This window comes from Chionomys nivalis, chromosome 20 (assembly GCF_950005125.1).
Source record: "Chionomys nivalis chromosome 20, mChiNiv1.1, whole genome shotgun sequence".
Lineage (NCBI taxonomy): Eukaryota > Metazoa > Chordata > Mammalia > Rodentia > Cricetidae > Chionomys > Chionomys nivalis.
Genome location: NC_080105.1, coordinates 19,195,432 through 19,208,666, shown reverse-complemented (window position 1 = coordinate 19,208,666; position 13,235 = coordinate 19,195,432). Strand labels below are relative to the sequence as shown.

Here is a 13,235-nt window from a genome sequence, read left to right as displayed (position 1 = left end):
TGCCAAGAAGGAAGCAGAGCCAAGCTGTAGTCACTGGGCGTTTGTTCATGGGGGGCTGTATCTTGGCCTGGTCCCTTTTTTGAGTTCTCTCTCAGCTTCTTGTGTGTGAAAAGGTGAACAACTCTCTACCACAGTGATGCTTTGTGCCAGTGCTTGGGGACAATAATCATGGTGAAACCCTCTGAAACAGTGAGCTAAAATAGCTTCTCTCCATTTAGATGGTTTCTGTCTGGTATATGGCCACCACTATATAAAAGTAAGTAGTGCAGCAGATTAATTATATGATGAAGTTTTCCTTTTCGCTTGGAAGAAACACCGATGTGGCCTCTAGTTTGCCTGTGGTGGGTGAGATAACGGTGAGGACAAAGCTGAGATCTCTGGAAAGGTGGAAGGACACTGGTCTCAGAGTCAGGAGAATGGAGTTGAGTCTTCCTGCAGGATGTAGGGAAGTCACCCAATCTGATCTTCAGTTTTAATAACTACAAAATGAGTGTTTTCTGACTATGATTTTCCAGTCCGCTTGGCCTTCATCTTCTTAGCTCCAAATGCAGCGCTCACTGGGCCAAACAGTCACTTTCAGAGTGCTGTGTTTGTAGGTGATTGTATTGCCCCCTTGTTCTATTCATCCATTTCCCCCCCTTGTCTTTCTCAGTTCACTCCACACACATATGTCTTCCCTTCTAGCCGAAAAGGAAGTGGGCAATTATTTTTGGCATTCATACAGTATAATTCTTGGCATATTAATCTCTCTAGAACAAAGTTGAGGCAGGCTGACATAAAGGGCTGCTGGGAGAATTGAATTAATATGTATAAGTGTTTAGCACAGCGCCTAGCTTAAAGTGAGTGATAATTGTTACTTGTTAAAATTTTTTTTTCTTAACTTAAATGATCCTCATTTATCTCAAATGGTTTAGCTGTGGCTCTAGCTAGAGACTAACTGATAACCTGAGATTCCTCTTCAAGCTGTCTGCTTGGTTGGTGGCCTGGCAGGAATTTCTTGCATAATCTCTTGCAGCCCTTTCTTGCTCGCTCATTTTTTTTTCCTGCCTAGTTTCTGCTCACTTTTGAGGAAAGTTATTAAAAGTAACTTTTGGGAAACTGACAGTCGGTGTAAACGAAGTCATGCACCCTTCGACAACATTTTAACTTATTTCTGAAATAAGTTTGACAAACAGGCCTAGACACACACACACCCTTGGACACCACGTTTTTCAAGCCCACACTTCAGAGTATACAGGTGTGCGCTTGGAGCAACAAAAACAGATTACAGTGATGGTGATGTCTCCCTCCAAGGCGCAGATGAAAGAGGTGCCTCCCAGCCAGCTTCAAGGCACCGGCCCACCTGGGTCAAACTTTGCATTCACCCCATTTTAGGCAGGTAGGGAAGAGCCTACCCAAGACCGGCTTTTATAGCACACCAGTTTTTCTAGTTTTTTTTTTTTTTTTTTTTTTTCTTTCTCGTTTAGAATTTTGGGATCAGCAATTCTTCAAACTTGCTTGGATTTGTGTCCCAGGCTGCTACTGATGTGGGGCTCAATGCTGGGTGGAGGAGGAGGCCCCGGGGATCCACAGGGTGGTCAGCAGCTTGGACCCCAGAACTACGGGAGTCCCACTTCTCTCTGTGTGCATCTCCACAGGGAGCGTGCACGTCGAGTAAAGCGTTCCCGCCAGGGCCGCTCCCTCCCTGACCCTGGCCATTGCCAAGACTCGGTCTCCAGGCACCGGACAGGCGGAGCCCGAGGCCGGCAGGGCGCCCTTGTCCCAGCCTCTTCCTGGTCCCCTCGGCGCCACTCCCACCGCCCTCCTCCGGGGTAGTTCCAATCGCTCCAGGCGCGCGTCCTCGGGGTGACGGCGCGGTTCCCCGAGCTCCGCTCCCGTGGCTACTGTCTCTGAGGCCGCCGCCTGCTGCGGGGGTCCCACGCGGGTCCCCGAGCGGCGGGTGGCGCTGTGGCGCAGCCCTCCAGCCCCGGGCGCCCGCTGCGCGCGGCCTCCGCCTTCTTGGCCGCGTCGTGTTCCCCCGCCCTCCTCGCTGGGCGGGTGGGAGGCGGCGGCGGCGGTGGCGTGCTGTGTGAGCGCGCGCGAGGGGGGCGGCAGCAAGGAGGCTCCCGGTGCCACCGCGGCGGCCGAGCCACACGGGCGGCGGGCACGGCGGGGTCGCATCTGCCGGCGCTGCGGGGCCGCGAACAAAGACCAGCCGCCGAGGCGCGAGGTAGGGCGCGCGGCGAGTCGGGGACGCAGGGCGCGGGGTGGTGGCCGGTGGTCGCCGCATCCCGGTCCTGCGCGCGGGCCGGTCCCCCGCGCTTCCACTCCTGGCTCCCCAGGACCTGCCGGGAACGAGCCCTGCGGCCTCACTCGCCTCCTCCGAAACTGCCCGGCCTCAGGGCCGCCCTCTCCCCGGACGCAGCCCTGTGCCTCCTGCCTCCGGGATGGCAGTCTCTAGGGACTGTCGCTGAGCTCATCCCCGCGGGGTCACTGCTCTGCTTCCCGCCGCACTCCCAGTCCGTGGCGCTGACTTTCGCCAACTTAGGCTGCATCTTTATTTTTCTTTAAGTCCTTGAAAACTTCCAGAGATCCGTGTTGGGCGATTTTTGTCCTGGATTTGACCTAAAAGGAGGCTTTAGAGGAGGCGTTTGGGCGAGATCCCCTGTTCCTGTAGGGACCCGGCCACAGGCTCATGTCCAGCCCGGGACCGTCCTCCCTGTCCCCGGTTGACGACACCTGGCTCCGGGATGTGTCTGAGGCGAGCACCACGCCATGCTGGTGGTCGGGGACTACCTGTGCCCCACCGCGGGAAGAGGGGCGCACCCTGGCTCTCCCTAGAACCGACTAGCCGGGAACAGCTGTTAATGCAGCCTCCAAATCCTCTCACCTCCTTTAGACTTCCACATTTAAACATTGATTAAGGTGGTGGTTGTGGGGACAGAGACGAACCTTCAGATATTTTCTCCAACCCCCCACTCCTGAATGGCCCGTTTTTCAGATTCTACCCAGAGTTTTCAGGCCAGCATTCCATCGGCGAATTCTTGGTGATCATTTTGCAAGATTTTCTGAATGGGATTAGGACAAGCCGTTCAGAAATCTGTTTCAGAGTTTGTCAGCTCTGCCGGGAAGGGTGGGTATGTTTTAACTATTTTCAAGCAATCCTTGGTTATATCTTTTAGAATTACCCACCATCAGCTCTTTTTTTCGGGGGGGGGGGTGTTGGATAAGATTAAGATGTTCTATTTTTCAGACAGGAAAGAAACATATGTATTTAATATTGGGGTCATTTTCCACAAGGATCACCCAAGGCATGGCTTCTTAAACCATAATGTGGCTTAAAAATTGGGAATGTCGTTGATTTAAAAGTATTATTTTAGAGGAAACTTCGTAGTCGATTTTGCTTAGCTTCTCCACCAAGTTGAAGACTTCATTAGGCAGCTGATATCAAACCTTTATTGCTTTCTCATAAGTCCTGCTTATTGCTTGCTCGTTATTTCTGCCCAGTGAAGTTCTAGATATCTTAAGGGATTAATTCACAATCGTTTAAGAAGCCTGTTTTGTTTTTAATTGTTGACTTTGGAGTTCAGAAACCACATTCCAAAGCCAAGCTACACCATGCAGAGGAAGCACTTTTGTGTACTTTCTGGTTCTTGGCTCCACTGTGAACTTTTCCCCCAGATAACAACACTCATTTTTCTCTTTCCTCCCTCTCTCCTCATAACTCCAGAGCAAAGTCTGAAATGGATGTTACATGAATCACTTTAAGGGCCGTGCACGACTATGAACGTTTTGAAGCATTTTTCTCAGTAAAGGAGATCACGATGGATGAGTCTGCCTTGTTGGACCTTCTGGAGTGCCCTGTGTGTCTAGAACGCCTGGATGCTTCTGCGAAAGTCTTACCTTGCCAGCACACGTTTTGCAAACGCTGTTTGCTGGGGATTGTGGGTTCCCGGAATGAACTCAGATGTCCCGAGTGCAGGACTCTTGTTGGCTCTGGCGTCGAGGAGCTCCCCAGTAATATCTTACTGGTCAGACTTCTGGATGGCATCAAGCAGAGGCCTTGGAAACCTGGCCCTGGTGGGGGCAGCGGGACCAACTGCACCAACGCATTAAGGGCTCAGGGCAGCACTGTGGCTAATTGTGGCGCAAAAGACCTGCCGAGCTCCCAGTGTGGGCAGCAGCCTCGGGTGCAAGCCTGGAGCCCCCCAGTGAGGGTGAGTAGCCTGTCCAGGCAGTTGGGTGAATCCAGGTGTTGATGACCACAGCTGTTCTTTATTCTTAGCTCATTGCTCAAGAGGCCACACCTACCTGGGCAGATAGGAGACTAAACCCCAGGATCTCATTTTCTCTTGAAATGAGACTGGATATGGCAAAAATAAATCTTGTTTTTAAAATCTTCTCTGATAGTCTCTATTGTCTGGTAGGATGCGTTTTTAGGAAGCAAGTACCAAATGCAATGTGAATGACAGCCTTTTAATTTTGTCTAGGAAAATTTGGTATGGTCTTTTCCTTTTGATGGCATTGGGAGAATCCTCTGTATGTGTGGTGTGTATTCATGTGTATGTTTATCCAGTAAATATGCATACGAGCAAACCACAGGTAAGAACGCAAGCCTTGATTTTTGTGCTGCTGAGAGCCATTCTGTTGGTTTTATGAATGCACAACACAAAATATACTGGTTGGAGGAATTTTTAACAAATCACGGCCACAGGTAGCAGCTCCGTTGCTGTAGCAACAGAACGTCACGTAGGACTATGCTATTCCATCTAGCTGCGTGCTGGGCTTTGTAGGGAGTCAAATGAAATACTTCCAGCAAAATGGTTTTTTTTTTCCCTTGGCGTTGGGCCGAAACAGTTTTAGGTGAAGTTAAATATCTATACCTTTACTGCAACTTCATTTTGTAAATGAAGATTCTAAACGAGTAGGAATTACGTTTCACTTAATGGTTCCCCAGTGAGATGGGCTTTCGTTGTTTCTCCTAAGAGGAGGCCTAGTCTTTGACATCGGCTAATGAGACTCACTCCATTTTGGTTGGAAGGAGCAATTTTGATAATTGACCCTACTTTTGGTGGCTGAATAGATTTTATAATCCATTAAAATTTTATTGTTTTAGATTTCAAAAATTGTTATTTGTGTGAGTGTCTTGCCTGCACAGGCGTGCAAGCAGCACATGTGGGCCTGATGTCCATAGAGCACAGAAGAGGGCATCAGGCCCCCTGGCACTGCAGTTACAGGCAGTTGGGAGCTGCCATGTGGGTGCGGGGAATTGAACTTGGGTCCTCTGCAAGAGCAGCCAGTGCTCTTAACCACTGAGCCATCTCTCCAGGCTCCAGTCTTTTTAAAAAACAGCTAAGCTGGTTGAGATTTTTCTCACCTACAGATCTATAGTCAGCACTGATGACTTTTCGTTTAATGAAGAGCTATCCACCGGGATGGCGCTGCGAGGTATAAACTCACACCTGTGGCTGCCAGACAGCGCATCCTTGCAAGTGATATAAATGATGAAGAATATTTACATCACTAGATGAAAATTATAGAGTATCTTAATCCTCGAGCTCTTTATATATTACTGGAAAGCAGTTTTATCATTAGGCGCCCAGATTTCTTTTGATTCATATCCATGATTTATAATTAATATGTTTTTTTTAATTGACCTAGGATGGCTTTCTTCCTTCCTTTCCTCTTCTTTCTATAACTTAGGCTAGCCTGGGATTCACTGTATACCCCAGGCTGGCCTCAGTGTCATGCTGGTGCCTCAGCCTAAAAGTCTGGGGTTACAGGCATGAGCCTGCCTTTGGGAAGGCTTTCTTATTTGGAGCCCTATGTATGAAACTATTAGATCTCTCGTATGGTACCGTTTCCTGACACTTTGATTACTACATACGTGCTTGTGAATATTTTAATCCCATAACGAGTGGTCAAGTTGATCATTTCTGAGACGTGGAGCCAGGTCTGCTTACCGTAAGGAAGGAGCAGATTTGCGTCTTCGGAGGACTTTTGTTTCCTGTTAATTAGACCTGGAGTGCCTTCTGGCTATGAATAGGAGTGTCCCAGTTGTTGCCTTACCTGTTGCGAGGAATGCAGTGAATGTCTGATTGCTGATAAGGAGGAACTTAAGGAGAGGCCGCAGCCCATGGCTCTCAAATGTTCTTTCCCACATAGACATCGGCTAGGAAATACTGCAAGCGGTCCTGGGTCTGACTTGCTGCACTTTCAAAACTGGCTTTCACTTTTCTTGGATACTTGGAGGTTTTGATCGTGTTGATAATACTTTTCTGGTTTATATGATTCCCAGTTTGCTTCCTGTTTTTCTTTGGCATCTGACAAACAGTTTGCAAAGAAGAGCACGTATGAACTTGAACTTGAGCCTCATGAGTTCGTATAAAGTTCTTGAGGACTTTGTAGAGAGTGGGGGTAGGGAAAAACTGACAAGTGAAAGTCTTCAGTCTGAAGTAAATGATGTCATCGGTGTTAGAAACACTGATTTCCGGGTTACTTCTGCATTTACTAGTGCCTTTTGCTTTCAAGTATTTAAAGCACCTGCGGCTTCATATGTATAGAATAAGATCCCCGGAACATACCACTTTACAGAGTCACAAACTGGCCACTTTACCGCATGGAGATGTACTGTGCCCCTTTGGATACTTCCCCAAGGTGAACAACAATAATACATCGCAAACATTCATCCTTTATGCTTAGATGTTCTGACAGAGCCAAGGGGTGCCCTGAGCCCGTTTTCACGGGCTGTGCAGAGCTGAAGGTGAGAACATGTGCCAGGTTGTTCCTGGGGAGGTTGTGGCCATGTGGCTTCCTTATGTTGCTAGCCGATAGATTCAGTGTTATCAGCAGACTCAAATACTTCCAATGTGTGACCCACATCTTATTTCCAGAATTTTAGTGTTTCCTGCTTATTAGAAGAGGGATGGAGTCCCTGTTGGATCGGAGTCACCATGAGCCCTGCCAGCTCTTTAGTTTAAGCAAAGAATTCCTGGTGGGTTTTGGCCAGAGTCAAGCAGGAGAATGAACCACAGGAGGAGACTAGATATTGTTTCAGTGGGTGGAAGGTGTACCTATTGGCAATTACTGTTGTCTGCTCATATATCCTTAAAGTATACATATATATTTTACTTGATGAATATGTGTATATCAACACACATACACACACATAGGGATGATGTAGAAAATTAAATATGTTTAAGTCATTTCTATAGAATCGTAACCTACTAGGATAAACTTCTGCTTTCTGTAGTCATTTGGGTTTGGTTATTGTTGTTATTATTTTTATTTTTTTTATTTTTAAGGTGAGCTTGCTATGTAGCTCAGGCTAGCCGTGAACTTAAGCCCCAGCCTTCTAGAATGCCAGGAAGATGATGATGGGGACGCCAGATACGGGTTCTGCTCATGAATTTCAGAGTGTGTGGTCAGGCTTGGGGGAGAGATTAACAGCATTGCGGCAATGAAGGGGTGTAATAAACACAGCAAGGTCTATGCCCAGAACTCAGGAGCTTGCAGGAGGGGATAGGAGAGGCCTGAGCTCAGGGTGAAGGGAAGGATGCTCATATGTGAGGCCCTCAAAGCTTCTTCAGGGGAGAGGTGTTTGCTCTGAGATCTTAATGATGATAGTGTGAATGGGGGCTGGGCAGAGGAAGGGGCAGAAGGGAGGAGCATTCTGAAAACATTGGCTTACAGAGCAAGAGGCGCTTGTCTCCCAGGAGAACTGACGGAAGGTGAATGTGAACTAAGCCAGTCACAGGGACGGTGACCTAGACGAGGCTTCAAACCTGAGAGTGAATAGGGGCCACGGATGGATCATTGGGGCAGCAGCGATGAGTCAGGCTTTAGAACAGGTAGAGGGTTAAAGGTGAAATCCAGACGTGAGACCGTGAACAGAGAGGGACATCTAGATGTGGCGCACAGACGTCCTTCCTGCTGGAGATGCCAGGTGTGCTTTCATTCCTTATGGCTGCAGTTGTGTTCCTTTGTGTCCTTGTTCATGTTATCTGTAGCGGCTGGGGGTTCTGTCACCCAAAGTTCCTCTTGTAGAAGTGCTCCCTTCAAGTACCTCAGAATGTGGCTCTGTGGGGAAGTACTAGCCCCAAGTACCTCAGAATGTGGCTCTGTATGGGGAAGTACTAGCTCCAAGTACCTCAGAATATGGCTCTGTAGGGAAGTACTAGCCCCAAGTACCTCAGAATGTGGCTCTGTGTGGGGATAGGACCCTTAAAGGGGTGGTGAAGGTGGGTAAAATGAGGCCGCATGAGTGGCCATAATCTAGTGTGACTGGTGTCCTTAAGCAGAAGAGATCATAGCCTGTAGAGACACAGAGGAAAGGCCATGGGAAAGCACACAGAGAAGGCGACAGACCACGAGCTAAGTGGAGAAGCACGAGAAGAAACCGTCTTCCCAAACCTTAGCCTTGTTTTGTTGAAGCTGTCTAGTCTGTGGTATTTTATGGCAGAGGCCAAGTACCCACTTCTAAAGTCATCCCCTTGAGTGACCGACTTGTCGCTCTCCTGCCAACCCAATCAGTCCTGGTTGCCCACAGAGACGTGCCATGGTCCCCCCAGCCCACTTACGTCTTTATTTCTGCCATGGAACCCGTGAGAAGTTACTTAGGTTCCCTCTACCCCTTCAGCTGGCCAGATTGCCTGGTATAGTTTCATAAGCTAGGCAGGGATTTCAAGAGAAGATTGGCACTCACGTGACAATGTGCCAAACAGAAAGTTTTGTAGGAGAAGGAACACATCGGGCAAGGAGCAGGACTCCTTTCCCATCTCCCCTCTGTGACTTGAGTTTGGGGAGGCTGGACACACCGTTGCTATGGCGTTGCATAACAAAGCCAGAAGACGGGAACTGAAGGAAGGGTCTTGGAGTAAAAGCTCCAGGTACAGAGGGGAGGTTGAGGTTGCCCCCAGACTGTATTTGGCGTCCCAGGAGCCAGCAGGTGTCTGTGGAGAGCTTTCTAATTCAGTTCTGTGCTGCGATCTCTACTATGTTAGGACAAAGGTGACATCCGCACATGGACTTGTTGAAAACACTTGCGTGGGGTGGCGATGGGAGGTGGGGGAATGGTAAAATTCACGGGAAGCAGCAGGCTGTGGAATAAGATGGAGAGTGTCTGTCTAAGGTTTGTGTTCAGTGGTCACTGATTAAATACACCTGGTGGACCAAGTGTGGTCTAGACACGCAACGCCCGTGTGTGAAAGGGTCGGAACAGATGCTGTCGCAGGGACTGACGCCTCTGTCATTGGTGGAAGCAAGAATCTGTCATAATTCTTACTTGATCTAAGAATAATATTTAGTGGGGTTATTTGAGTGAGGATGTTTCGGGAATTGCCCAACTGAAGTAGAAAAAAGTAAGATTTTTTTTTTCCTCTCTTGAACATTTGTATTTTATTTACCATGGACTTACTTGTGACTTCTCTAGGTTTCGTCCTAGAACTCAGTGGTGAGGCTCTGGGATGTGCCCTTCTCTTTTGTGTTGATGTAGGTTGAACCCAGGGCCTCATACCTGGTACATACGTTCTTTACCCCTGAGCTTTTCCTCACAAATCTGTGTAGCCCTGGGCTCTGGGGTCTTCAGTGTGGCAGAAGGCAGGAGTAGGGAGTGCAGTCTTTGGCGCTCACCTATTAGGGATTTAAAAAGTGAAATGCTTTTAAGTCACGTTTTTCTTGCATTAACGGCATCTCTCTGGGGGCAGAGTGTATCATTTCAAAAATGACACCGTAAATTTCAGAATAAATAAATTTATTTATTTATTGTATTTAAATAAATTTAAAAACAATTTGGTTTAAAAATTTCATTGTTAGAAAAGTATATGGTGTTAAGTGTTTGTATCTGTGTGTTATATATATAATATATATATTATATAAAACATTCTAGATCATCTTGTAGACCTTTGTATGTTTTTCACATAAATACTTGTTGGGTTGCTGGATCCTTTACTCCGTGGAATCCTTTCATGTTGGAGCACAGATCAACTCCATTAAATGGTTTGTGCATAACAGACACGCAGAGACGTGCACATGATAGAAGTGTGTCACTTGTGAGTCACCGTGCTCCATTCTTCTTAAAACGACGAGAGTGGTTTTCTTTCTGTCTTCAAAATTGAAAGTCAAATGGGCTCCCAGCAAGACATTTAGTGCAGGAAATGGTGTGTCGAGGATAATTGAAGCACCCCGTCTTTGTATTCCTACTCCAAGGGGTGAGAACTGTAAAGAGGTTCGTGTACTCCACCTCACGCCTCCTGGAACAAGGAATGAATAGAAACGGGAGCATTTCCCACACGCCACTCTGCAGGTTGAGGTTGTCTCTTGAATGGTATTTCTTGGCAAGCTTCCTCTGTGTCCCCACAGCCACCTGTAGGAAGGCATTTTCTATCAATACTCTCATATATACACGTAGGAAGGACAACTAGAGTCCTTCTAACGTGTCTGGATTCTTCTAGCTGGTAGTGGTGGAGCTGAGATTGTACTTTGGTTTGTGTACCTCCAAATGCTTCCTTTCCATCTGTACCACGTGGGACTTCTTGTTCTTATTGGGGAATACTTTGCCCAGTCATAGCTAGGAGAAGTTTGTTTGTTTTTTTCTCAGCATGCTTACTACCTGCGAGTGTTTTATTGTGGAAAAAGAAATATGTGTGTGTGGGGGGGAGAAGGGGGCAGAGTACGAAGAAAACTCAGTCATAATGAAACTGGACAAGGCAGCAGTGTACTTTGAAGGTTACAGATCCGCAGTCTCTGATTCCAGCACTGCAACCACCTGGGCTTCATTTCTTCAGCACACACGTCCAGCACCTTGGCAGACTTAGAGACCTTCTCCAGGCGAGGGAGAGGAGGACATGGTGGTGAGGGCATGCCGTGAGTTGAGTTAAGCTTATTTAAAAAAAATACTACCTTAATTTTCTTCTTTGACATTTCTGTCCATGTGTCTATGGCATTCTGATTGCTTCTTTTTCATCCTTATCAACCCGACTGCACAAGCCCCTATTGCACGTGCACGTCTCCGCTTTTCTTTGTGGTCACTGCGTCTTTCCAGGGCTCTTTGTTAGGAGCTGTCGGTGGGAGCCTGGTGGGCACACCTGTGGGCACACAAACGAGAAACAGTGACCGTGTCTCCCCCAGAACCCACCAGGAGAGTTTCATCATTGGTTTTCAGAATCCTTTCTAGCCCAACACAGGACACACTCAAAAGGTGCTTAATGCTGTGTGGGGAAGACCCAGGGGAATGAAGGCCAGCTGCTTTCCAGAGAGCCTCAGTGGCGCATTCAACAGTTTCTATGTGCATACTAATTTTTGTTAATTTTAGTGTTGTTTCCCCACAGTCGGTAAATAAGGATAATACTCACTCATCCTGTCTATGGGGAAGCACAGGAAACTAGGCACAAGAGTTTTGAAGTTTGTAGAGACTAAGTAAATGGCTGTGTTGTTATGCAACTAAGTATTAATTGTCTATTAATACTTAATAGTGATGAGAACCTGAGTAATCAGAAAAAGGATAATCATAAAGGGGTGGCGGTATTTGGATGCAGACCAACCCCAAGTGGGCATCTGAGTTAGGTATTTGCTCTCACACATGTGGGCAACAGCCTGACGGACATCCGTTCTCTGCCAGCCTCTGGGGTGTTTTAGTTCCGCTGTTTACATCCATGTGCTTAACCATGAGAAATGCTTTGTAAGAAATGTATTGCTGTGCACTTTGTCTTGGAAGCATCATAGGGATAGAGGTCAGTCATTCAGCGCTTTTGTTGCAGTCAAAAAACATGGTGGATTGTATGTATGTGTTTGCATGTGTGCGTGTCCACTGCAGGTGCCTATGTATGGAAGCCAGAGGACAACCCCCGATGATATTCAGACACCATCCTGTTTGTTTGTGACCACGTCTCACTCTGGCTTGGACTCCCCAAGAAGGTTAGGTTGGCTGGCTAGTGAGCCGCAGTGATGGCCTGTCTTCATCTCCCCAGAGCTAGATCACATCCATGCACCACCATGCTCAGCTTTTTTTAAAATCTTATTTATTTTTGTTTTTTGAGACAGGGTTTCTCTATGTAGTATTGGCCGTCCTGGAACTCACTCTGTTGACCAGGCTGACCTTGAACTCACAGAGATCCTCCTGCCTCAGCCTCCCAGAATGCTGGGATTAAAAGTGTGTGCCACCACGCCCCGCATTATTTTTTTCCCTTTTTGTGCTCCGTCTTCATGCACACCAGAAGAAGAAATCTGATCCCATTACAGATGGTTGTGAGCCACCATGTGGTTGCTGGGACTTGAACTCAGAACCTTTGGAAGATCAAGTGCTCTTAACCACGGAGCCTCCGCTCCAGCCCCATGCTTAGGTTTTGGAGATTGAGTTCAGGTCCTCACACTTGTGAGTCAGGCATTTTGCTTACATGCTATCACCCCAGCCCTGGTAAAGATGTTTTACGGTAAACTTTTCTCTCAGTAGAGAACACTCTAAAAAATGATTAAAAAAAATGAATATGTAAACCAGGAAGTCGTTTGTTATCATTATGACATATTACTTGCTATATATACGAGCATTTTTAAAAATAGGACTGGCAGTGTCATAGCCCTCTTGACACTCGCTTCATGAGTAATGTGGGCACTGGAGTCTTATGACGGCTTCGGTGTTATTAGATGGGAGGAGAAACTTCAGCCACATTATAGTCCACTGGATATGCACCCGTGACTGTATGTCATGTCACCCTGCCTCCTTTGGATGACTGAGGAGGGAAAGGGGAGCAAAGATTGACTGGGAAGCATAAGAACGGGAAGAAAGGGACTCTGTGTAGCACTGCTTGGGCCAGAGGTCCTCTCTGTTCTTGGGACGTCCCCACTCTGTCTAGTCATCGGCTCCAGTCCCCACTCTTGGCTTCCACCTTCCCACACCGCAGTTTGTTTACTGGTCTGTCTCCCATCCTCCTGCGCTGCCCTGCCCTGCGACTTTGGTTTGCTCTGCCGGTGTCTGGAAGGGCCGGGGTGCGGAAGCCGGGGAACTAGTGGAAGACAGTGGAGGGGAAGGGAAGGAGGAGGACTCTTGACCCTTAGTTAGTTAATGGTCACAGAAGGAGAGGTCAAATCAGAGACGCAGAAAGGCACAGGAAGGGACAGTCTGTCAGTTCTTGCTTCTGTTCCCTCCCCTACGCTTTCCTCCTTGGCCAAGCTTCCCAGCGTCCCTCACTTCTGGTCGCAGGCTTCCCTTCTGTAACTTTCTCCTCTCCCAGGAAGAACTGCTCCCCGCCCCCCCCCCCCCC

The 13,235-nt window shown here is 47.7% G+C and overlaps 1 protein-coding gene across 1 annotated transcript in view; it reads left to right on the top strand.

Moving 5' to 3' along the window:
- The first annotated feature begins 1,865 nt into the window (after window positions 1-1,865).
- Sh3rf1 (SH3 domain containing ring finger 1) overlaps window positions 1,866-13,235 on the top strand; it is a 161,587-nt gene continuing 150,217 nt past the window's right edge. Inside the window, exons 1-2 of the mRNA XM_057752848.1 lie at window positions 1,866-2,209; window positions 3,710-4,196. Coding sequence (XP_057608831.1) covers window positions 3,804-4,196 — 393 coding nt within the window. The 5' untranslated portion in view covers window positions 1,866-2,209; window positions 3,710-3,803. The remainder of the gene's footprint in view (window positions 2,210-3,709; window positions 4,197-13,235) is intronic.